The sequence below is a fragment of the Plasmodium inui genome (genome assembly GCF_000524495.1).
Source record: "Plasmodium inui San Antonio 1 unplaced genomic scaffold supercont1.16, whole genome shotgun sequence".
Classification (NCBI taxonomy): Eukaryota; Apicomplexa; class Aconoidasida; order Haemosporida; family Plasmodiidae; genus Plasmodium; species Plasmodium inui.
Genome location: NW_008481850.1, coordinates 147,882 through 173,177, shown reverse-complemented (window position 1 = coordinate 173,177; position 25,296 = coordinate 147,882). Strand labels below are relative to the sequence as shown.

General features: G+C 47.2%; 7 protein-coding genes across 7 annotated transcripts; 4 read left to right on the top strand and 3 right to left on the bottom strand.

The window, feature by feature from the left end:
- Window positions 1–561: 561 nt before the first annotated feature.
- On the bottom strand, window positions 562–2,443 carry C922_03635 (hypothetical protein; the record flags this gene model as incomplete). The annotated part of the gene is made up of 4 exons (XM_008819227.1): window positions 562–1,440; window positions 1,663–2,010; window positions 2,128–2,180; window positions 2,335–2,443. 4 exons carry the CDS (start codon window positions 2,441–2,443, stop codon window positions 562–564), a joined length of 1,389 nt encoding a protein of 462 aa, XP_008817449.1.
- An 899-nt stretch (window positions 2,444–3,342) lies between these two features.
- On the bottom strand, window positions 3,343–4,260 carry C922_03634 (hypothetical protein; the record flags this gene model as incomplete). Its single annotated transcript, XM_008819226.1, has 1 exon — window positions 3,343–4,260. The coding sequence occupies one exon, from the start codon at window positions 4,258–4,260 to the stop codon at window positions 3,343–3,345; it is 918 nt and encodes a 305-aa protein (XP_008817448.1).
- Window positions 4,261–5,398: 1,138 nt separating this feature from the next.
- C922_03633 (hypothetical protein) lies at window positions 5,399–6,574 on the bottom strand (the record flags this gene model as incomplete). The annotated part of the gene is made up of 1 exon (XM_008819225.1): window positions 5,399–6,574. The coding sequence occupies one exon, from the start codon at window positions 6,572–6,574 to the stop codon at window positions 5,399–5,401; it is 1,176 nt and encodes a 391-aa protein (XP_008817447.1).
- Window positions 6,575–8,457: 1,883 nt separating this feature from the next.
- Window positions 8,458–13,233, top strand: C922_03632 (hypothetical protein; the record flags this gene model as incomplete). Its single annotated transcript, XM_008819224.1, has 1 exon — window positions 8,458–13,233. One exon carries the CDS (start codon window positions 8,458–8,460, stop codon window positions 13,231–13,233), a length of 4,776 nt encoding a protein of 1,591 aa, XP_008817446.1.
- Window positions 13,234–14,809: 1,576 nt separating this feature from the next.
- Window positions 14,810–16,951, top strand: C922_03631 (E3 ubiquitin-protein ligase synoviolin; the record flags this gene model as incomplete). Its single annotated transcript, XM_008819223.1, has 4 exons — window positions 14,810–14,944; window positions 15,159–15,422; window positions 15,602–16,498; window positions 16,688–16,951. The coding sequence occupies 4 exons, from the start codon at window positions 14,810–14,812 to the stop codon at window positions 16,949–16,951; spliced, it is 1,560 nt and encodes a 519-aa protein (XP_008817445.1).
- A 1,510-nt stretch (window positions 16,952–18,461) lies between these two features.
- On the top strand, window positions 18,462–19,979 carry C922_03630 (hypothetical protein; the record flags this gene model as incomplete). The annotated part of the gene is made up of 1 exon (XM_008819222.1): window positions 18,462–19,979. One exon carries the CDS (start codon window positions 18,462–18,464, stop codon window positions 19,977–19,979), a length of 1,518 nt encoding a protein of 505 aa, XP_008817444.1.
- A 1,074-nt stretch (window positions 19,980–21,053) lies between these two features.
- Window positions 21,054–24,203, top strand: C922_03629 (hypothetical protein; the record flags this gene model as incomplete). The annotated part of the gene is made up of 1 exon (XM_008819221.1): window positions 21,054–24,203. The coding sequence occupies one exon, from the start codon at window positions 21,054–21,056 to the stop codon at window positions 24,201–24,203; it is 3,150 nt and encodes a 1,049-aa protein (XP_008817443.1).
- Window positions 24,204–25,296: the final 1,093 nt, after the last annotated feature.

Below are 25,296 nucleotides of genomic sequence, written 5' to 3'. Positions count from 1 at the left end.
CAATTGGGATAGCGATTGGAATTGTGATTGCAATTGGGATAGCGATTGGAATTGTGATTGCAATTGGGATAGCGATTGGAATTGTGATTGCAATTAGGATTTCGATTCGGAGTGATGCTCAAAATGAGATTCAGATTGTGGCTATTTTACTTCTTTTTTTTTTTTTTTCTTCGTGAGGTGTGAATTGTACGCAGTCGAGGTGACAGTTGAGACCCCCTCTGCGGGGAAATTTTCGCGGAAGGGGATTCCTCATAGGGAGGGTTTCTTTCGTTGGGGCGCGACGCGACGCATACATATTAATTGCACCCCGGGGGGGAACAAAAAAGGGGAAGAGCACTGCGCTGCCGAAAAAAATAAATGGCGCGGAAGAAAGAAGCACGAAATATGTGCATGACGTTAACCTAAATCGCTACATTATCGCACTTATCACATGGTCATACTTATGACATCATCGCACTGATGACATTTTATCGCACTTGTCACACCCTCGCGGGAGGAGAAGCAGCGGGGGGACGGCTACACAATTTTTTGCCTGCACGATGGGGCTCTCCCGGCGAGCCCCTAATACGTGTGCGGGACGTTCGGGTCAGGGTAAAACCGGTAGCAGTCGGTAAGTCCCCTCCGATGTAAAGTATTAGGTTGGTGCTCCACTAGATCGTAAATCTTTTCCGCCAAAGGGGTAGTGCCATCTTCGTTAAACTTAATAAAGTTTAACTCCTTCTGGTAGAGCCATCGATTTGCCCATAAGTCCAAAATCTGAAGAGGTTTTCTCCGTTCATCTTTCATTTGGCTCTTTGTATCGATGATGATGTCATCGATTTTGAGAATAGTGATCCAGTGTTTGATTCGGAGGAACCTACTTGATCTCCTGACCTTCTTATATCGAAAGCTTAAAATTTCTTTACTTAGGGTTATCTGCTCCACTGTTGCTTTCACTCTGCAGTAGGGCACTGTGGGCTTTCCAATGATAGTAAAATCTTTGGACCCCACGAGGAGGACCGTTCCAAAGTATACGATATCGCCTGCTTTCTTTCGATGTAATTTCTCTGTCTGTACAATGTCTCCAATGGTTACCTTATGCTCACTTATAAAATTTGACTTGAAAATGCAGAACAGGTCTTCTGTCCCTTTGCGGAGCACGTGCTGCACTTCTCTGGGAGGTACCTCGTCGTAGTTCAATTCGATTGTGGAGGCGCCTTGGGGGAGGGGATCCACCGACTCACCCCTATGAGGTGGATCCGCTTCATCTGGTTGATCTGCTTGACCTGCTTCACCCGGTTCATCCGCTTCTCCTGGATTACGTGCCTCCCCCCGTGCGTGGTGCCTCCGTGTCGGATTCCTATTTCTGGCCTTCCTCCCCCGGGTCAGCGTGCCATTCATTTTTCCACTCCGCGGGGTGCGGACGACATTGGTGTCTGCTCCCTGGCGGTTATCCCCTATCTGAGGAGAAAAATAAAGTAGAACAAAATAAGGTAAAATGAAGTAAAATAAAATAAAATAACGTAAAATAAAATAAAGTAAAATAACGTAAAATACACACGAGAGGTGGCACATAATTGTGTATCTATGTCAGACACGTCGCCAATTACACATGGGCGCCACCTCCCAGTGGGGGTCCTCCCCTTCCCCGTCCGTGCAAATCTACACACCGCTTTGCATTACCTGTTTGATGGCTGCCTCATCCGCTGAGGCATCCCTCCGCTGAGGGCAAGCATAGCTCCTCTCCTCAGCGCAGATGCCTTCCTTCCCTTTAAAACGAGTGTAGGGCAAATTTTTGTGCAAAATGAACATACACGAAGGTTTGTTCATCGGAAGGAGGCAATGCAGGTTCTTCCACTTCCTCGCAATGGTTACTTTTTTCCTGTAGTTTTTGGAGGTGTTTCTCCATCGTATCTTCAGATCCTTGTACGTTATGAAATTGTTCAGATTTTTTTTTTTCTCCTCATTCGGGTGGACTGGGAAGAGGGGGGGGTTGATTTTCCTCTTCCGGTGCTTCCCCAGCATGAGTTCCTGTGGAGAGGGTTAGTGGAGGGGTGGGGCAGCTGTATGTCAAGTGAGTGAAGGTCTGCACTGGCGTATGTACGTGCATGGGTCTCCCCCCGCGGCTTCTTTTTTTTTTCAACATACTATTTTGTGCCCCTCCTGTCTGCGGCAGGGGTAATAGGTCATGCCTCGACTCGCTGAAGGTTACGTGATGGAGGAAATGGGAAAGGGGGTGGAAGTGGTGACGAGCAGTCACATCGTGGCATGTTGCACGTCGCACTTTGCACATCGGAGCGGTCCAATTTGTCATGCCAACAGTGACAGGACAGCCGCACCGGATACACTACTTACGCATGCGGCCGGGATGCTTAGCGGACATGCCAAAATATGCACCGCCCAACCACAGCATGTCCCATTGTCGACCAGCCACCCCGAGGAGGGTTCCTCGGGCGCGCTCCATCCTGAGGGGTCAACACCAGATGGGATTCTATGATAGATTTTCCTGCCCGTTGGGAAAGGCCTCCAAAAAAAAACAACTAAAGGAAGAAATCAAGTGCACAATTTGGATCCATGTTGATAAGGGACAAGCGTGGAGTTTCCTCCCAGTTCTGCTGCGGTGTGCTTTGCTCTGCTGTGTTCTCCTCCCCTGTGTTCTCCTCCCCTGTGTTCTCCTCTGCTCTGCTATGTCCTTTGGAATGCCTTTCTCTGGAGAGTGTTCCTTTGGAGGTATGCTTAGTGGGGGGCACCAATGGGTTGGCTAAGTTGTCACCTCTGAGAGGGGGCCCATACAGCACGCACCGGGGTAAATTTATGTGGGGTAATCATTTGTGTGAAGGGATCATTCATGACGGGGTATCATTTGTGTGAAGGGATCATTCATGACGGGGTATCATTTGTGTGAAGGGATCATTCATGACGGGGCATCATTTGTGTGAAGGGATCATTCATGACGAGGCATCATCTATGTGAAGGGATCATTCATGACGGGGCATCATTTATGTGTAGCCCCTGTTCACCAGCAACAAAAAATGAGTCATCGGTGGGACAGATGCGGGACTCGACCGCTGTGGCTAATTTTTTGTCAAACACGGTCATGTTGGAGCCTTCCCCGGGATGGAGAAAAAGTTGGGGGGAGAAGGATGCAAAACGGAGGTGGCCCCCTCGCACAGGCGATTGCACTATCGCGTCAAAAAAAAAAAATTCACTGCACAGTGCACACGATTGTAGGATGCACATTTAGCAACATCGTTGGTCTGTTCACTTTCATCGTGTAGAGCTTCCCCGGCGGTGACTGCGTCCGGTACGTTCGGAAAAGCGGGAAGTGGAAAAACCATTCAACCGCTTAACCCCTTAACCGCTTTACCGCTTTGCCAGGCCCGCGCGCAACCGCTTGTACTCGTTGGCCGCCCTCTCCATGCGAATGAGGCGCCGCATGTCATCCTCGTAGTGGGTATTCTTAACGAAGAAGTCGTTGTCGAGCTGGGCCGCACCAAACGGAGGATACCTCCTATCACCCGTTCCGTGGAGCTCCTTGACCATTTCGAGGGACTCAAAGATGAAGGGCTTCAATTTCTCCAGGGTCTCTGTCTCGTACTGGTCAGCAAAAGGATGCATCACCGTCCCGATGGAGTTTAGATGAATCATATTCTGAGGAGTGGACAACTGAAAGGGGCTACTCACTTCCACGTTGGAATACTTGTTACGAAAATCTTGTATGGAGGATTTCCTTTTATAGTCATACGACAAGAAGGTGTAAAAATTGTGACAGAAAATCTCAAAGGTTAATTTGATGTTGTTGTCACTACGGTACCTGTATATATATGCCGACTCAATTTCGTTCAGGCACTTCATCATGCACTTTAATTTGTCTTTGTCTTCCTCCATTCGATTATTTAAAAATTGGTCGTAACTGGAGGGGTTATAAATGTTACTTACGATGTTATTCATATTTTCAATGAAGTGATATTTTTTATCTTCCTCTTCCAATTTGAGTATTCCTTTTTTTCTTTCCACTGGGATGATATGGAATCTCACCCGGACGAAGTCATCGTATTTTAATGCATACTTAATGTCACTGGTGTAGACGAAGTCAGAGTTGCCGCTCCCGCCAATGGATCCGTTTCCCTCATTTATCCTCCTGAACACGTCATACAGAATGGCAATTTTTTTCACTATATTTTTGTCCACTGTGTTTTCCTGCACCTCGTCGAACATCCCCTGACCCTTCAGCTTGGCTAGCAGGCGTTGCAGCCTGGCCTCTTCCAGCTGCCCTATCATGTGGAACGGTGGAATGATGAGGCGGTGTGACCGTTACGTGGCTTCACTCCTACTCGACTGCTACGTGGCTTCACTGCTACACGGCTGCTACCCCGTCTGACCGCTGTGCTGCTTTCTGCAGAGGGGAAACTGTACCGCGAAAATGGGAAAAGACAAAACGGACTTAGGGGTGACTAAACAAAGGGGACCCAATGAAGCAGAGATACTTTGTTCTGCTTCATTATGTTTTACTTATTTTTTTTTTTTCCGCTTCATTACAATTTAATGATTTTTTTTTTTTTAACGCTCACCTGTTCAGCAACCCCACTGCGCACAGGTGTGCACTTCCTCCTGCCTGTTCGTGCGGCATACGACGAAGAAAAAGGGGGCAATAAAGGACGGTGAGCGGGGCGCGCAGTTGGGCAGACGACCCTTCTTACTTGCGGTGCAATCGGGGGGGACACGCCCTTTGTCGCCACGGTCAGCGGTAAGTGATGAGTGGTACGTGGTGAGTGACACGGGAGTAGTGACATGTGTGTAGTGACGCGTGTTGCATGTCGTATGTCCCATGTCGCATGTCGTATGCCGCGTGACGTGTGATACGTGCATAGTGTCCTCCACTGTTACGCCGCAAAATGGACTGCCTAAAATTTGTTCACAAAATGGGTCAGCGAGCAATGTGCTACATTTTTTGTTGTTCCCCTCCCAGGGGGGGGACAAATGTGGACGCTCCCTCAGAATACTTCTCCGGGGGGACTCAAATGTCTAATTCGTCCCACACAGGGGAGCGAAAAGAAAAAAAAAAAAAAAAAACAGACAAAAAAGCACAAACTTAAAAAATAAAAGAAAAAAACATAATTTTTAAAATGTCATTAAATTACAGGCGCGCAGGGGGGGAATAACACCAATGATAAAACAGAAAAAAGAAAAAAAAAATGCATGCCAGAATGGGCGCTATGGGCTGATATACAGCTGGCCCAGCTTCTTCAAACTTGACCGTTGGGGGATTGCTTGTGGGAAGACCCTTCCTAAATGATACCCCGTGGAGGTCATGCAAAGAGAGGGAAAAAATACGTCGCTTCCACACCGCTTCGTTGCCGCTTCGACGCCGCTGCGGGGAGGAGGCCTTTGGGGGAGAACGACCTCGTGCGCGCCCGCGTCAGAGGGAAAACATCTTGTCCAGCTCGTCCACCATGTCGCTCATCATCCTGTCGACGTTGTCCTTCGCCGCGGGGTCCTCCGCTGTGCCGTTCGCTGCGACGTCCTTCGCCGCTGTGTCATTCACTGCTGTTCCGTTCTGGGGCCCTCCCCCCTCCGAGCTCACTTCTCCGCCCTCGTTGCAGGGCACCGCCAGCCTCAGCTTAAAATTGCTGTCAATGTGTTGGCCATTTCTCTTGAAGTGTAAATATGCACGAATGGCCTCGCTGCGATGACTAAAGGAAAACAAACCGACCCTCCTTTCACTCTGCGTCTCTTCCTCATTCTTGTTCAGGTAATACTTTTGAAAGTTAAAATCGAGGAAGAAGGTTAAAAATTCCTTTTTTTCTATGTACCTTTGTAGCAGGTCAACGTTGTGTGAATAATTGGCCAAATAAATTTCGATGGCTCGGTTCCTTTCTTCTCCATCTTCCTCTTCTCGCACGTCTTTTTGGCGGTTTCTCTGACCGGGATGCGCGGAGTGCCTTCTTACAAAATCTTCATTCTGCGCTTTCATTTTTTTTAAATGGTTCCCTTCCCTCAGTTCCGCTTCCTGCTGCGCATTTTTCTTTTTCCGATTGTTCTTCCCGTTGCGGTAACTGCTCGCCGTGGGATCACGTGACTTTGCACCCTGTGCCCATTCGGCTGCATTGGTAGTCCACTTATTTTTTCCTTCCCCCTTCCTGGCCATCTCCCTTTCTCGTGCCTCCAATTTGGTTTTAAACGCTAACTTTTGCTTCTGCTGTGCATCAAGCTTTCTCTTGTCTATAGAGCGGCTCAGACTGATGTTACCTCTGATTGGGCCATTTTTTTTTTTTTTTGTCTTCTGCTCTGCGACGTATAGATTGTACTTATTCCTCAGCTGTTCGTTCATTAAAAACTCGTACGCGCACTTGAGCGTGTTGAAGCTGTCCGTCTTGGATGCGTTGGAAGAACTGCCATGTTTGCCACTCTCCCGTGTGCCGCTCCCCCGTGTGCCACCCTCCACCTTATCGGGGTGCACAACCAGCGCACATTTCAGGTACCTCTTTCTTATTAAATTTTTTATGTTATCCTTCCCTGCATCGTCGAAGGTCAGACCCAGGATTTGATAAATGTCCCTCCCGACCAGCTCCTTGGGAATGAATGAGCTGTCCATGATGGGATGGGCTAGGGGGTGATGAGCGGAAAGGTAGACGAGGCGCTACTCGGACGCTACTCGGACGCTACTCGGACGAAAGTCTCCTCTTGTCCGTCGCGATGTAACCTCCCGTTTAGCATTTCATCCCCCCACGAGGCACTCTCTTTTTTCCCAATTCGCATGCCGGCAGTGATAAGCAGCTTAACCCCCGGAGTATGATCCAGGTCGCGTCAGCTACGGAGGGAGAAGTGGCCCGGGGGGTCTCTTTCTTTTTATTTTACTCTCCCCCTCTTATCAGCATCAACTACTGCACGAGAAGAAATCAGATGAGCAGAAATGGAAGCCCCTACTCATTGGTTAGGTAAGAAGAATGGGAAAGCGAGGTGGTCAGTAAAACTTCTTCTTCTTCCTCTCGTGGTCTCCTCCTTTAAGGGGTCTTCTTCCAGATGGGGCAACTCAGCCGCTACGTCGCCACGTTGCTACTTTGCCACTTCGCTAGACCGCTACACGGATGGCAATCAGAGTACAAAAAAGGGGGTAACCAAGCATCGTAAACCTCTGGGGTGAAAAAAGAAAAAAAAAACCTGTTACGAAGTGAATATCCAGATGAACTCTCACAATCTGATCACTCAAAAATGGGAAGGTGAAAAAAAATAAAATGGAAAAGGGGGAAAAAAAGAAAAAACACGGTCGGGTGGATTTCCCCCTCTCTCTTTTTCGTTCCTCGCGTTATGAGCACACCCGGTCAATAACCCTTCGCGTGCGACGTCCAGCGCGGGCATACTTTGTGTTATGTATTGGTAGGGGAAGAAGCCACAGAGGCTGACCTTACACTCTACAGTGTTGCTGCTTGGACCAAGGGAGATGATCTCGTTACAAGAAGGCGAGCAGTGCAACTTCAAATGTCGACCTGATCGGTGAGGCTTTTTTTTTTTTTTTTCATTCTGTGGGCACTTGGTCCCGAATTGCCATTCCCCCATCTGCGCCTACGCCGTTAATGTGTGTCCTCCAAACCGGTGCCTCGAAAGAAGGGGCACAACAGGGCGGCAGCTGCAATGCGGTACGTACCAATCACTGTAGTGGAAGAAGGGCCGGCAAGCTACTTCTGCGATTGGTATGCTTTTTCCCCCCATAGATAAATATATACATATGGGCAGCACTTCTTAGCGGGCCCGAAACGGTAACCAATATGTTTGACCGCACAACGGGGGAAAAAACGACTCCTGACCGACAAACGTCTCTGCTCAGTAAGCGACCGACGGATCGGATGATTGGCTGGATTGGCTAATTCATCTCTTCACTGCTTAACTTCCTAACCCCGCGGCACATAAAAAAAAGAAAAAAAAAAAAAACGCAAACTGACTTGACTACACATAGCCGCTTCACCACCGTATAGAAGATATTCCGCTGACAAAGAAAACTACCTCCCTTTTGTGGTCACGGGGAAGGCCAAAGTGGAATGACTCACCAGCGCGCGCGCGGTCCTACACAGGTGATTTACCCGTGCATACATGTGCGAAAAGGAAGCGCCGCCACGTGGCCACAAAACGAAGCAACGGTTAGCTGAATGTTTGAAAATTGAAATAAAAAAAAAAAAAAAAAAGAACGCCTACATATAGGTGCCTTGTACCTGGAAGGAGAGAGGCTATTATATCCTTACCCCATTCCACCTGCTTAGCGCAAGGCATTAGGAAAGGACTTCAAAAAGGGAACGGGTGCCCCGTCGAATTTACATAAAAGGTGGGGAAAGCATCCTTTTTGGAGGGGCCTCTTCACTGAAGGGTTACATATTGGAAGGCATCGCGCCTCTGTGAAGCGCCTCCTCTTTGCGTCTGTTCGCTTCTGTTCGCTTCTGTTCGCTTCTGTTCGCTGCTGTTTCTTTCGCCTCCTTCTATGCCGCCATGCCGCGCACGGGAGCCAGCGAAGTGACCTTCGAGCTGGGCGTGGAGGCCCCCTTGAAAGACGTGGACGAGGAGAAACTCAAAGCCCTAGCGAAAGAGCAGAATGGCAGTTACGAAGATATGAACCTGAACGGTGATGAGGAAGGAAAGAGCCTCCACGAAGTGTTGCTAGGGTTGAATTATCACAAAAAAAACGTCACCAATGTTGCTCTCCTCTCACATATTAAAGATGCAACGATTAGCTTTGTGGCTGACTTGGAAGATGAACTAGTCAACTGCCTACAAGACGAAAGAAACGAATTCAAAGAACCATACGCAAGGAGTATGAAACTGAAGAGAGGAAAAATCCTAGGAAGCTACAAAAACAATATGATGCTGAATAGCCACCTGAATATAGACATCGGATTTGAATACAGTTTGGATACCAAGTTAGGAAGGAAGTCCAAATACAGGAACCTACCTCACTATCATAACCTATTCATTGTCTTACTAAAGAATCATTTTTTCTCCAAAGATTTTTTCCGTCACTTAGAGGAACAGAACTTATCCCATAGTGTAGACATTCGCATCAGTGTGAAGACGTGGCTGAATAACTCCAAATCAATCTTAGTCCTGACCATTCAGAAGAGGGAGAAACACGTCGGGAACATCCACGTGATTCTTTACCCCTCAAAGAAGGTCACCTCGAGTCTGCTGCACGTGTATAGGAAGTGCTATGCAGGCTGGGTGGAGAGGAGCCCCTCTCAGATAGAGGAAAAAACAAATGCGGGGGAGGCCAAGGGGAAGAAAAAGAAAAATGGAAAAAATGCTAAAAATGGGAAGGCAGCAGAGAAGGGCACAGAAAAGGGAACCGAAAAGGAAGCAGAAAAGGGAACAGAGAAAGGAACGGCTGGACGGGCAACAAAATCCGGAGATATAACACCTGCAGAGGAAGATCAACTGAGGAAAAAAATAAAAAACTTATGCATTAGAAGGACCATTTTGAAAAAATTCCTACTTACTGAGTGTCACTTGATTGAGTGTGACAATGTAATAAAAAGGAGTGTTAACAGTGTAGGTGCGTACAGACAAGCGGTTAAATTACTGAAGCTGTGGTGCCTCAATAGAAGATTACTCAATACCTTCTCTACCCGTGATGAAAGGGCTGACGGCAAACTTAAGCAGGGAGGAGAGGGGTCCACAATTGGAGGATTCTTCCACTACACCGATGTTAACTCCTTTGCGCTGGGACTGATCTGCAGTTACGTTTGTTATGAGCAGAACCTGGAGAAGTGCGACGCGTTCCTCATCTTTAAGAAGACGATAAGTTTCCTAAGCAGCATGGATTTGTGTCATCATGTGTATGGTTACGAGGACGGAGTCTTCAGCTGTTGGCAGCGGGAGAAGGGGAGCTCTTCATCAGGACAAACTCACGGGCCACACATCTTTCTCATCAATTCATTGTACGACCCATTTCAGTCCATTTTCTGCTCCCTGACTGAGCTGATTGGGGAAGCGAAGAAGACAGAGTATTCCCTGCGTTGCGGAAAAATATACGACGTGTTGGCAGCGAATTATGACTGCTTCTCTGTGAGCTACGAGGAGGAGGTGTTCTTCCCCCTGCTCGTGAGCAACCACCTACATAACTATAACGACGTGGTGATGGCTTTGCGGCGCAACTTGGTGCGTGGCTTGGCCGACCGGTTGGGCGAGGTGGCCGTCCGCCTGGTGCGATTCTGCCTCCACGAGGTGGAAGGGGCGGGAGGCGCGGCGGGGGAAGAGCACGTAGCGGAGGATGAGGGTAGAGCGAACGGATCAAACGGCGCCGCTCGAACTGGTGAGGAGGACAGCTGCACCAGCATCTGGGGAAGCCTCCCGCAGAGCCTCTTCCACGACGTGCTGCTCACGTGGAAGCGGCGCAGAGGAAATGCCGCTGACGTCGCTGATGCCGCGTCTGGCGGATCGAAGAGGACCCTGCTGAGGAGGAAAACCCTAATCGGAGTGAGCTTCTTCCTCAAGACGAACAACGTCATGCGGCTAATGGATATCTCCAAGGATCTATACACTCCCGAGGGGACCTCCCCATTTAAGCATTTCTGGGGAGACAAAGCGGCAATTAGGAGATTCGAAAACAACACCATTTTTGAAGTAGTTCAGTGGAAGAAGCCCGGCACGAGATTTGCTACGAAGAAGAGAAACTTCTCAGCTGCGTTAGCAGGCCGTTTAGGAGGTGCCCTACATGATGGGAACGAAAGCGAAACCGAGGAGGAGGACCAGAACGTGAGGAACCCTTTCTTTGAGGTGCTCTTCAGCCAGTTGTACGAGGGGAAAGCCCCCTCAGTGCACGTGCAGGCGATCAAGTGCATCTTACGCATGATGAGATTCAACGAAGCAGCGAGTTTGAAGCAGGGATTTCAAGAAAGAATGGATTCTCTAAAAAGTGACGATGCAATTCATATGTGCAGTGGAAAGAAGGTGAAGAAGAAGACTTTCTTCGTGTACCTTTCCTCCCCATTGTTAGTCAAAGATGCGTATTTCTCATACTACGAAAGTGTAAGCAGCTTATATAATGAAGTGAAAAATGTTCTATACAGTCTGAGTGAGAAGTTATTCACTGTCTGCAATGTGACCACCTCGAATGATCTCCTTAAGTGGACTGACCTGGGTTACAAGAAGAACCAAAAAAAAATCATCGACGTTGTTGTAGACATAAAATTTAACAGCGTTAACTACAAAAATGCACAGAACTTTTTTCGTATCTATGAAAGTGCCAAAGGGATCATCTGTAATAAGATTTGGAGTGAGGGGAAGAATCTCTTTTCAAAGGTAGAAAATAAAAACTTCTGTGTTGATGCCTCCTCGAAGTTAGTCCTTTTCAGACTATACATTTTTGTGAGCAAAGTGATTGAGAGGAATCTGATCCAGGTGACAAACCTTGATGATGTAAGAATTGAGCATGTCGATTATATGAACAAGATAAAGAACTACATATTCAGACCGTTAGTTTCGTCGTTTGTTTATTTTTACTCGACTAAATTTTCTTCCTTCCACTTGTCGGTGAAAATATGTAAGCTTTGGTTCATGTCAAAGGGTATCCCCTGCTGCGATGAGTTAGTCGAGAACGTCCTCTTTTACCTATACACGGAAGAGTTCAGGAGGCATGCTAGGATGAAGGCCTTCTTTTTGCAGAAAGGCCTCCCTGGAGGGAGTAACAACACCGTGCATGCACAGTTCCTGCGATGGAGCGGTCTTTACAGGAGAATCGCGCACCGGGAGAGGGCGGAAGAGCGCGCTTACTACCGCGCTCTGTGCGAGAGGGAGAAACTCCCCTTAGGGGGAAGCGGCACTGGTCTAAGCAGCCCAAGTGGGAGCGAGGAGGACGACCCACTCGTCATCACCGCTCCGTTGCAGAAGGGCACCACAGAAGTGAGAAGAGACAGCCCCAAAGCGCCTGCCTACCATGCTAAGGGGAAAAAGGGAAACAATAACGTACATCAGATGGGGAAGTCGAAAAAGGAGGACGCCTCATCAGGAGGAAGAGCGGCGGACAATCTGGATGACCCCCTTGATGCCATTGATGGAGGAGACGAATTCTTGGATTCCTTCTCTATATGCCCCAAAACGGCACTAACGAAATTTCTGTCCTTCCTCGTCAGCTACGATTGGAAGAACAGACCGCTTATCATGGATTATGACCATTGCCTCAAGGAGGAACATAAAATCAAACTGATAAACTCCTTTCATTCGAGAAGAAGAAGCAAAGAAGTGAAAAAGAATTTCTGGATCTGTTCACTTTACGACCCCCACTGTCTGCTGATCAGTCTGCCTCACCATCTGTTTGACTTCATTCTGTCCGAGGCGAACAAATCCCTCGAAATGGTAAAGAAGCTGGAAAACAATTTTGAGCGGGAAAATTGGATATCACTTTTTCTCATGGAGAGACGCAACTACGATATCATTTTGAATTTCCACCGTCCTGAGAGGTCCCTAAGCTTGTTGAAGCAGAAAATAGGACTTGCCGGGAAAGCGGAAGATGTGGACGGCGGTGCGGAGGGAGACACTACAACGGGGGGGACGCAACCAAGCTCGAATCCTCCCAGCAAGAAGAAGAAGCAGCAGAAGGAAGAAGACGGTGAAGACGCAAAGGAAAGTGAAAACTTACCAACGCTAGCCAATCAAAAAAAAACAACAAGTGAGAACAACACACAAACGCTGAACCATATGTATCGAATGGATGAAGCGTATGACCTGAGCTACTTGGACGATGTTACCAAAATGAAGGCAAGAAAAATTGGGGATATGCTGAAAGGATTACAGAAACATGAGTTGCTTCTTGTCTACAAAAGCTACTTCGAACAGTTTATTAAAAACGTTGAGGAGAAATTCTCCTGTCAGATAACGCTGCTGTACAATCCGCTGTGCTTTAAGGAAATTATGGACATTCAGTGGTTCCGGAAAAAAATAAAACGCAAGCTTCGTAAGGCACCAGAACAATATGAGAAGGTAAGCATGTCTTGGAGCCCAAAGGTATTCATCACATTTAACCCCGCCTTCATCAGTAACATCGTCCAGAGTGAGCTACCTGTGGAGATGAGCCAGCACACAGGGGAAGCACACGCAAGGGAAGCAAACGCTGGGGGAGCAAACGCTGGGGGAGCAGATCAAGGGAAATCTCTAAACAGCCTCCCCAGCGCGATGAACTCCTCTCTTGCGCTGACCAACTTTAACGCGTTAATTTTCTACATAAAGAGTAACGCGTGGGATCTTCTGCGTGGGGTTCATTTCCCTACCATGTGAAAAAGTAGGGGAGGGAAAATCGCCCAACGGGGACTCACGTCCCACCAGGACGTACGGCAGAGTTGCATGTTACACCGTTGCGTCTTGCTCAATTTTGCACACACAACGCATGAGGAAAGAGTGAAATGTTCATTTTTGTAACTCCTCCATTTTTACCCCCTGCGGCGCTGTTTTTCTTTTCTGCGCAGTTTTATCTGCGATAGGGCGAAGTGTGCTCTATGCGCCGCGTACCACGCCAGTTTAGCAATGAGCAGACCCATTCACACATCTTTGCATGCCACCCGCCCCATCCAAAAGACACTCAACTAGACCAATTGCGTTAACCGCTTAACCCGGCAGTATTGCAAAGGAACGAAGTGGACATAATGGGGAGGGCACCTTTGCAAAATATCCCCCGTAGAAGATGTTTCCAGCATCCTCTGCTGTGGCTACGACGTTGGCTGCCCCACTTTTAAGGCCTTCTTCAAACGCCGCAGCATATTGTCTGCGCAGCTGCCTCAGTTGTTTCTTCCTCTCTTCACCATCTACATGTGTGCAGTCCCATTTGACACAACTCTTTTGACACCCCTTCAACTGGGTTGGAAGCTCGCCAGGGTGATAAATGAATATACATATCGTGGACAGTGAAGGAACAAAAAAAGAAAAAAAAAAAAATGGGAACATAGCAGAAGAGAAAATGGGCAAAAGGATAACCCTCCTGCAAAGCTGAAACATTTTAAAGCATTCGTTCCTCCATTTTTTTTTTTCTTTTTTGCATAAACGCCACTACAAAACGGGACAACAAAAAAAAAAAAAAAAAAAGGTGGCATTATAGCGTAATGTAAATACGAGCATCCTCAGCACAACCGCTCGCATACTATCCGAGGCAGTCTTAATGGTCATCATTTCCCGAAACAGAGGGGAAACATAATGAGCAAAATATGACAGCTAAAATTGATCATCTGCTGGCGTGAGGGATCCAAACCAGTTCTCATATTTGTGCTCTCCCCGTGCGGCGTTCACTGGTTCCTTCGCCCTCTTCCTTATTCGTTCGTTTATATTTTTCCTTATGTCCTCTTACTATTTATTTTTTTTTTTTTAATTTTCCACTTGCGCGCGCGCCCTACGGGAAGCAAAAAGGAGGAATCAAGAGAGGTTTATTCACGGTAAAGGGCAAGTATAGGTAACGTATGTACATTCTCCTACCCCGCGAGTATGTGCATGCTATGAACACGATTTAACATTTAACACTTGGCGAATTTTAAGATGGCCTGGCACATGAAGGAAAATTTGCCAATTCGCTTTTTTTAGAAGTATTTTTTCCCCTACGTATGCTAATTTGTGTACATTATTTGCGAATTGTTTTTTTTTTGATCTTCTTGGGTGGACCGATCGTCAACTTTGCGCTAGGGGGGATGACCACTTGGCAGAGGGCATGGTATTACGCGTGTGAGCGGGTAAAAGCGTCACCGTCAGAAGGGGAGACGCTCGTTCGTTGGTATATTGACGCTTGCTAGGTTGCGATAAGGGACAAGCGACAAGCGAGCATCCCCCCTTCCCCCGCTTCCTACCAACGAACGGACAGAGCCCCTTCACCATGGAGGTCAACATGCGGCTGTACGTCCTCCTGAGCCACCTCGGGCTGGCCTTCATTTTAATGTACTCCTTCATGAAGTACAACGAGTTCTATTCGGCTGTGGTGTACCTGTCGACGGAGAAGTTCCCCAGGACGGTAAGCGAAAGGAAGAAAAGAAACAACGCGAGGGAAATCATCCCCGAAAGTGGGGGACCCCCTTGAGAGATGCACACCTGCCATGTATGTTCTATATGCCGAATAGGAGTGCGACTGTTCAATCTGTTCCCCTGACGTACCCTACATGTGTATAACCACACAGGAAGTAAATAAAAAAGTGTCTTTTTTTTTTTTCCCACCCCGACCCTCACAGATCATTTACAACTTCTTGTTGATGATTTTCATCATTCTGTGCAAGCTTCTGCTGAACATATTTATTGGCGAGCTGAGATACCTGGAGGTGGAGCAGCTGATAGACAACGCCCGGGCGTTTATAATGGACACCATTCTCTTTCTGGTGTTGTCCAAGCCAACAATCAATGGGAAAGAAGTATCCTCCATTATTTTAATTAAGTACTTATCCATCATCGTTATTTTGAAGGCTTACCACTTGGTCCTTTACTCCAGGGTTTCTCACGTAAGAGCTTCCCCCACGTCGATGCGCGTGGGGGGCGCCTTTTGAGATGCACAGCTTGGGTGCTAGCGATCAGACGGTCGTTTTTTCAGACACATCTTTACATTTCAATTGATTTCGATTCATCTCGATCCATCTCCCTCCATCTCTATCCATTTTTTGTTAATTCTCCCCCCCGGCAGATCTTCGAACTGGGAGTGCCCCGAACCAGAGTGCTGGTGAAGCTCTTCATCTTCATGTGCCTCCTGTCAGTGGCCAACCTTACCATGTTTACCTACTTCTACAAATACTCGCTAAAAAATTCGACCATGTACCTATGGCTCTTTTTCGAAAGCTTGAGCATTTTCGAGTCCTGTCAAATATCGATATTTAAATTTTTTGTGAACATAATTGACCTTAGATCAGCGAATGGATTATCCTCTAAGGCAACCATTTTATTTTTCCTGGACATCCTGCACGACATCATGAGCTTAATAATATTCTTGGTCTTCATCCTTGTGTTCATTCTGAACAACTTCAGCAACCTGCCACTACACATGACGGCAGACATTATACACGTCGTAAAAACATTAATATCGAGATTTAAATCATTTCAGAGATACCGAGAGCTGACAAAGAATATCGAGACAAAATTTGCCGATGCCACGGAGGAAGAGTTAAAAGAAGTTGGCACCTGTATTATTTGCAGGGATGACTTGAAGGAAGGCTCCAAAAAGTTAACCTGCTCTCATATCTTTCATGTGGAGTGTCTGAAGTCGTGGTTCATTCAGCAGCAGACCTGCCCCATATGTAGAACAGAAATAAAGCCGCCGAACAACAAAGAAAACGCACAGAATGGTGCCACGCAGAAGGAGGAGCAGCATCAGCGGAAAGAGGAGGAAGAAAAAAAAGAGCAGAAAATAAATCAGCTAACCATACAGGAAATAATTACCAAGGCTTCCTTTCTTCCCTGCGATAAAAATTCGCCCTACTTGAATGATCCTGCCGAGGGCAGCATTTTCCCCCCCAAAGAGGAGGACTGCGTCGTGTTTGGCGAGAACGTGGAGGTCAAGCAGCGCATAAAGATTCTGGCTGACCTGGTGAGACAGCGCTGCGTGTTCGCGTTTATTTGTCCATGAACTGTTCATACGTTTTTTGCAAAATGGCTAGTTTTTCTTTTTTTTTTATGAGCCGTTCATATTTTTTTCAAAATGGCTAATTTTTTTTTTTTTTACGATCCGTTCATATTTTTCTCAAAATGGCTATTTTTTTGCCTCCCACCCCTACAGTGCGACTATTACAGGGAGCTGTGCCTGACCTGCCTGAAGGAAATAGACAAGATCAACTATACCGCCGTGCCGGCGAATATCCTGCTGAGGAACATATACGGGTCACTGAATTACAACGTGGTTAACAACGCGGAGGAAGACGAGGTTAAGAAGTATTTGACGAAAATTTCGCATGTGCCCGAGATGAGTGTGCTTAAGAGCTACCTGGAGAGGGTGCTGATCGAGGAGATGAAGTACACCAAGGAGATTTGTTCGCTCATGTAGTTTGTGCAGGCCTCACGAGCACATCTACTTCTGCTCGTGTACATATAGATTGATGTGTACATATGCCGTTTTTGGCGCTCGAGTGGACGGTTGTTCCCACGGACGGACACCCCCCGGTGCAGACACAAATGTCTCGGCGAATGAGTGCAGCGCCAGTTTGTTTTCGTTTTTTTGTTCACTTCCTCCCTCCCCCCCATAATTCCTTCTCTCTATATATTTGTATACGAACATTCTTCCCCTTTTTTTTTTTATTTTTTTTTGTGAACCTGAATAGTGCACACAGGGGTGTATATGGTCTGTATGTATTTATGTAACCTTTAAAAGTGTAGGAATCTCCAAAAAGGAAAAAGGAAAAAACAAAAAACAAATTAATCTATCAACCTTAGGATTAATCGTTGGCAAAATGTTAATTTTTTATGTGTAAAAAGAGTATTACCCGAAAGTGTTTTTTTTTCTTTCTTTTTTTTTTTTTTTGCCCCTTTAGAGAAAGGCTTACATTTTTTCCCCCTCAACAGTTTTAAATAAAGACGATCTAGTTACCCACCCGCGCCCTAACGTTACGTCCGAATGGACGCGCCCTTTTGCAAACGTTGGGTGTACTCCGACCTTGCGCAGAGTAAGCGACATCGCGGCGACTGAGGCGACTGAGGCGACTGCAGCAACTGCGGGTACCACTTTGCATCCCCTTCCGTTCACACGGAGGGAAGAAAGCGCCGTGCCAGGGTGTGTTGGCGCACATGGCCATATGTACTTTCCCACGACGGATCATACCTCCGAACTCTTGCTGGTAAGTGCTCCTCTTGGGCTCCCATTTTAGACAAGGCGAAGGAAAAGAAGTAAAAAATGAAACAAAATCAAACAAAATAATATGAAATAAAATCAAGCAAAATGAACCAAAATAAGATCAAATAAACATACAAGCTTAAATGAGCCTTATGTGGGTCATTCTTTTTCTCCTTTCGTACTTTCACCGTGCTGGAGCGGCCAGCGGGTCAACCCTGTCGAGAGAGGTGTTCTTCCCAGCTGGGACGTTATAAGGTCGTCTGTGAAGATAGGCTAGTCCAGTATGAAGCCCTCCATTGGGCCATGAGGACACCTCTTTGTTGAGGGGGAAAAAATGACCGTATTCGAATATCAGCTAATTCCTCATATTTAAGACTGCGATTTTTTTTTTTTTTTTTTTTTTTCCTTCTTTCAAACTACCTAACAAAGCAGCACGTTGATGTGCACCAGAGCTATGCAAAAAAAGAGTAGCATACATTTCAGAGTCCCCCCGAAGATAATATATCGCCTTTTTAAATTTTGCAAATAAGAGGGACAAATTAACACAAAGTATAGTCCTTCCCCCATGGCCGCGGTAACTTCGGGCGAAAAATTTCCTCCGTAATATAGCGAAACATTAGCTTGTGCCTTCATTGCGCACATGTGGAGAGGTGTAAATATATAAGACGCACCCCCCCACACCGACTCCTCCTCTTTTCTCCCCCCTGCGACGATCGGATAGTCAAACATGACGGAGGGGAGCCCCCCAGACGGTGATGTGGAAACGATTGGGAAATCTCCCCCGACGGATAACTCCAAGAGGTGTAAATGCTCCTATAAGAGAAGAGAACTGGAAGGGAGTCCAGAAGCAGAAGGGGGAGACGAACATGATAGGAGTTTAAAAAGAATGAATTCTAGTAAGGACATCTCAGAGGAGACAAAACCACCTGACCTGGTCATAAATTATTACTACGAATGGGAGGACATCCCAGCAGTTGAAAGATTGCCTTATGGTTTAATTGGAAAGGAAAAAGAAGCTCTCTGGAAAAGTTGCCTACAAAGTGGGAGTATCCATTTGGGAGGGAACCTTTGTAATGAGACACCCCAAGGGGAAGACGTTAAAGTGAAGTGTGAGGCTTTGGGGGAACAAGCTAATGTGAAGTGTGAGGCTTTAGGCATTAAAGACGAGTCGAGTTTGGCTAGTGGTGCGCCTGAGGGTCAACCCATCCAGGGGGGAATAGGGAACTGTGCCGCTAACGGAGAAGCACACAGCGGGGGCGACTTCGTGGCGACTCTCATATACGAGGATATAGTGCAGTACATTCACAGAATTAAGAAGAGGAGATCCAAGCTGAGGTGCACCAGTGGGCACGTGACGGCAAACAGGGAAGAAACGGAAAAGACGGAAGAAACGGAAAAGACGGAAAAGACAGAAAAGACGAAAAAGACAGAAAAGACGGAAAACATGGAAAACGCAACACACATAGGGCAAACCAGCTGGATTGATGACTTCATCACGCTGACTAATATACAAATATTGGCGAAAAACACAAAGATGTTCACGGCGTGGGAAAAGTTGGAGGTTGTCCTTCCATACATAACGACCCAGTGCGGGAGCCCCCGATCCTGTTTGTGCAAAAAAAGCTTCCTAACGATGAAGCATCTCTGTATGAGCATTAAGGGTGACAAGTTAAATTTGTGTCGATATTTTGTGAAGTCATTCCCCCATGTGATTCGAAAGATGGACTCAAAGAATCACTTCTTGGACGAGTGTGCTTCTGACCTGATCAATCATTTTATGAAACATAGCAGTGGAGTGAATGACTACGAAATGCTGAGAGTGATGTGCTCCTTCTCAGACAATAAAAATGCATCCATTATAAAGAAGCTAGCTTTTTTTGTTTTTTTATTTTTAAAAAATTTGCCCACAAGTGAGTTGGTCAATTTACCCGTTCGAGACTTCGCACAGTGCTTCCTACATTTTATGAACGCGAAACTGGAGGAGACTAAAAAGTATATGAAGCAGACCTTTACTCTTCTCTTGACCGTACATAGTGAAGACGATTTAGTTTCTTTCCTTTTGGATAGAGCCCCGAAAAAGGGAAACGTATCATCATCCCTGGAGAGGGAGATACGGGCCTTCCTACGGAGTAGAAGCTGCGGTGACGCCTGCGAGCCGATCAAGAAGAAGTACGCCACGTTTCACCAGTTTAGGAGTTCCAAATCGCTCAGCAAGGCGCACAAGACATCGTCGTTCGTTCTGTAGCGAAAGAGGGGAGAGAAAGGGACAGTCTGCCCAGTTTGACGCAGTGTTCTCACTGTTCCGAAGGGGTCACTTTTAAATCACGCTTTTCCGATTTGGCAGCGTCAAATGGGGCGAGATGAAAGGAAGCTTCAAAAAGGGAGCAAGTTCGAAATGTAGAACTTTGCGAGGCTGCTCCCATCTTCTTCCCCCCTACTTTTCTTCCTCGTTGTCGTTCTCTTTTTTTTTTTTTTTTTTTTTTTACCAGTGATCGCGCCACACAAGTAAAGGGGGAGAAGATACACTTTTTCCTCCTCCCACGTGCCGCAAAAAAGAGAAAGAAAAAAAAAGGCAGCCGTTGTTGTGATGTATGGATGGGAAAAAACACCCACGGGTGAAACACTCCTCCTGAGGATGATACATGGAATTATTAAACGCTTGTGGCGTTTTCGGGATGCGGCTGTCGCGCCCCTCTCTGCGCAACGGTCGCCTTGCGAAGGATTCGTTGCGACCCTTTTTTTTAAGCGTTTTCTCTTTTTTTTTTTTTTTTGAAGTTTTCTTTTCAGAACAGTTTTTAATTTTTTTCTTTTCTTTTTCCTCCCATGGCATATGGAGAGGTCCTCTGGATAAGCCAGCCTCATTTGTGAGTAAGGAACTGTCGCGCACAGGAGCATGTGCTGCTGCGAACAGGCATGCCACTGCAATTGCTTATGTTGATGCCTCAGCGTACGTGAATGCAAATGTCATGAGTGTATGCCTTCTATCCATGAGTCAACAAACGGGCGGGTGGAGTCCTCTTGTGGCAGCAGTGGAGAGACTCTTGCGCTTCTACCCTGCGCCCTGGAAAGGTCGTTATCCAGCTGACCCATTCCGCAGGGGGGCCATTCTCAAGTACAGCACTTCTCACTGTGAATTTTTGTCTCGAGGCCATTCCCCAGATTGACTGCGAACGGCGCAAGGGGGGGACTCCCTGCGTTACGTTTCCGTGACCCGTGTAGGGGCTTGCCCGGTGGAAATCCGACACGTCAGGAAGAAGCACATCTAAGCAGATAATCCCCAAACCGCGCACGTGTATCCCTTTTTGCCCCCTATCCCGCAATGCCGCTTTCGAAGAGGAACGAGAAGGTTCTTCGCTCCCTAGCGAGGAGCGTGGGGAAGCTGAGTCAATTCTTTGACGACAACCAGGTCTGGAAGAGTCTCCTCTCCAACGTATATCGATATGACAACGAAAGGTGCAGCAAGTACAACGATTTTTTAAATGCATATCTAAATAGCAGTGTTCATTATTGCCCCATAAAGTCAAATAAGAAGAAATTGAGGGGGGAATTGATTAAATATTTGCGAGATAGTTTGAAGAATGGAGACAAGGAATCCACGGAGGATGTCTTCCTTGTGGGTTTTACTGCCATTAGGCACCTTGGAAGGGTTAAGAATTCGTTATTGTTAGCGTTGTCCTCCACAGGGAATCTACCCGTAGCGAATCTGCCCGCAGCGGAGAGGTACAACACCCGGGTGTGTGTGCCGAGCAGGAAGAACATATGGCATTGTGATGAGGAGAAGGATCTGTTTAGGAGGAATTTCCACGTGGTGAATTTTGGCGCGGTGGAGCAGGAGGACTTGTCTGGGAAGGGACCCAGCGGGAAGGGGAAGAGGCGCTCTGGGGCCTACAAGAAGGGGGAAATGGGGCAACCAACTGGGGGGGACGACATTGGTCAAGTTAGCAGGGGTGAAGAAGTGAGCGGTTTGAGTGAGGCCAGTGTGGGTGGAGAAGTCAGCCGTTTCAGTGAGGCTAGTGGGGGTGGAGTAGTCAGCGGTATGAGTGGGGCCGATGCCCAGGCAGACAAGACCAGCTTCCCCGTAAAGCGAACCAAAAGCAGCATCGTGCTGAAGAAGCCCAACCAGAAGCATGAAATAAAAAAGGGGATGATCCTTGTCGCCCATCCACTGACTTCCAGCACGCTGTGGAATAGATCCATCATTCTAATCACTCACAGGGATAAGAGCAACCTGGTGTGTGGCATCATACTGAATAAGCACCCCTTGTATAGCAGCTACATGGGGATGTCCAACGAGAGGGAAATTGTGAATATACTGAACAAGCTTTACTTAAGGAAGCGAAATTTTGTGAGTCAGTTCGCCGAGGGGGTTGGTGGCGGTAGTAGCGGCGGTGGTGATAGCGTTAGTCGTAGCGTTGCTGCAAGCGGCGAGGTGGCCAGAGCGACCCCTCCGGTGGAGGAAGAACCGCAAATTGAAACCCCCCCAAGTGATGCAACTCGCGTACAGACAGAGGGAAGCCCAGAAAAGGATAAGCATCCAAGTGTGGGAGCGGAAGAAGGCCTCGTTCTGCTTCAAAATCAGTGCATCGCAAAGGAAGAGGAGAAAAACGCTCTGGAAAAAAAAGATCAAATTGAAACGAGGAGGGAATCACGATGCGATCATCAAAGCAGTAGTGATGAATTTCCTACGCTGAAGGATCTTCAGGAAATGTTTTTGAGAATTCAGTTTAGGAGCTCTTCGAAGCATTATGCCAGCAGACAGAGGAAGCAGAAGAGTGTCCTCACCGGGGATGGAAGCTCTGATGGTATGCATGGCAGTAGGAAGAACAGCCTCTTCGTAATGATGGACGAACATCTGCTAGATATAATCACACACTATATTATCAAACTGAACAAAGTGCCAATATACCTCCGATTCCTGCCATCCTACAACATAGGATCCATCATCGATATAAAAAAAGAGATCAAAAAATTGCAGTTTTTAAATGAATTCTACAAAATATATTTTGAAAAATATAACAAATGGAAAGTCGTTGTGATTAATAATCGTATCCATATATTCGACAAAGAGAAGAAGAGAAAAAAGAAGAGGTTCTCCAAGATGAGTGTGCATGGATTGGAGGAGGCACACGAGGGGAGAGCCCTGGAAGAAACGCAGAAGACAGGCAAGCTTACGGAAGAGGAGATACAACAGATACATAGGAAAATAAAAAAATTTCAGGAGACCAATCAGTTGTGCGATGATGACGTGGAGGGGAACAACGAGCGTAGTGACAGAGGGGATGGCCGTGGAAAGCGTAAGGAGAGGCAGAAAGGGCAACGAAGGAAGAGCGACAAGAGGAAGTCGATGGGGAGATCCGGCGCTATGCAGCAACCGGTGGGCGCAGATGTGGAAGCGGAGGACGGCAAGTGGGTAGCGGGGGAGGATCAGGCTGGAAGTGAGTTTGAAGAGAGTGACCCGGAGGAGCAGGAAGAAGAGGAAGACGAAGATGAAGAAGAAGATGACGAAGAAGATGACGAAGAAGACGATGATGAGGAGGACGACAATGGCGAGGAGGCTGACGAAGTGGAGGAGGATGACCAATTGGAGGAGGAAGCCTACCAAAATGGAGGCAGTAGCCGGCGAGACAGACTCACCCAAGTGCACACAGCGCAAGAGCAAATGGACAGCTCCGCCTCTGCTAAAGGAACCCGAATAAGCAAAACGAAAGTAGAAGCAACGGTCAATGGGAACGATGCGGGCGGAAAGAACCACTTGGGGAAGAACCCCCTGGAGAGGAACCCCTTGAGCTTCTTCTGGCTGGGAGGACCCCTACCTGGACTGACCATTCTCCACAACATAAAGAAGTTTTCAAAAAATACCGTCGTGAATGATTTTATCTATGAGGGGTACAACGAGAATGTTAACTTTATGGGTTCGTCGGACATGCGTGAAGTGAATGACAGGCATGAAGTGAGTTCCAGGGATGAAGTGGCTACCGTGCATGAAGCGGATGGCAGGCCTGATTTCTTCTCCGAGCAAGGTGAACCCCTCGATGGAACGAAAAAAGAAAACCCCCCCACGGAAGTGCGCCCGCACAATGAAGAGAATCAACCCAAGCGGGTAGCCCCAGCCCATACGGATCCCATACACGTAGAAAGGGACAACCATAACAGGAAGGGGGAAGCCACCCAAGAGGAAAACAAACTCATTAAGAGATTCATCGGGAAAGCCACGTGGGACATAAACCAACTGATGGACGAACTGAACAATGACTACTGGATTGCGCTCAACTGTGACAGCAAGGAATTGCTCTCCAGCATTATTTTTAACACCGGTGGGAGTGGCCCCCCTGGAAGTGTGTACAAGGGAGAGCTCCTGTGGGAGAAAATCGTGGCCTCCATAAATAGCGACTACGAGAGCATATCAAAGATTCCCCAAAGTGTGATTGATTGTGTGCTGCGCGATTTCAGGGGCGTGGAGACTGACTAGTAGGCGGCAAAGCGGAGGGGCGCAGCCAGAATGGTCATTTTTCGGCCGCCTTTTTTGGCCCCCTTTTTTTGGCCTCCTTTTTCGGCCCGTTTCATACACGTCCCTACATACACGTCGTATCTTTTTTTGCCTCCCCGTGCCGTTTCCCCTGTACCTTTTTCATTTCTCCATTTTCATTTCTCCTTCCTCTTTAAATTCGGTTTGATCCCTGCGGCGAATAGGCAGAACGCGCACGTCGTAGGGCGCCCCTTTTTTTTGAGCATATTTTTCCCCCTGCGTATGGCTCGCCGACTGCGAAGTGGCCGTTCGTCCGTCAGTTCACTGAGCAAACACACAAAAAGAAAAAGAAAAATGCATAGTACAAAATGCATATTGCAAAATGTATATTGCAAAATGCATCCTAGAAACGTGAGCAAACAAACAAGTGTGTCTTCTTTCCAACTGATCAGCATAAAAGTCACATCCGTATGCATCAGTACTGTTAAATTTGGGCCCCTTTCAGGGTTCTATTTTTTTCTTCATTCCTCCCAGCGATTATATCTTCTTCCATGTGACGTATACATGGGTGGGTGGAGCAGATGAGAAGCGTTAACAAATCGCGTACAAGTCACGACGGCGCGTTGAAGAACATTACAGTTACAATTAAAGTTGGAGTGTTCCAAGTGGGAATTGTTTTCACCGATTGGAAAAAAAGGAAAAAAAAAAAGGAGAGAGCTCATCGGGGACACAGTATGCTCCTTATACGGAAGGGAAGTAATATATGCCCCCCGCAAAGATGCCCCTGTCGAGTTAAATCGGTTCCCCCGTTCGGTCGGAGGTGGCCATACACATACGCTAGGAGGAGTTACAAGTGCGAACCACACACCGAGGGGGCCATACAATTGGGGGAGTACACAAATAGGAGAGGTAACCACCTCGTGAAAATCTGGAGACAAATAGGAAATAAAAGGCACTACAAAAAAATCAGGTGCCGTGGGGGGTGATTGATCGGGGGAAACGGTCAGCGGTATTCATCAGGTGGAGCGGTATTCATCGAGTGGAGCGGTATTCATCGGGTGCACCAACGCAAAGCGGTACCACTTCTTCACGCTGC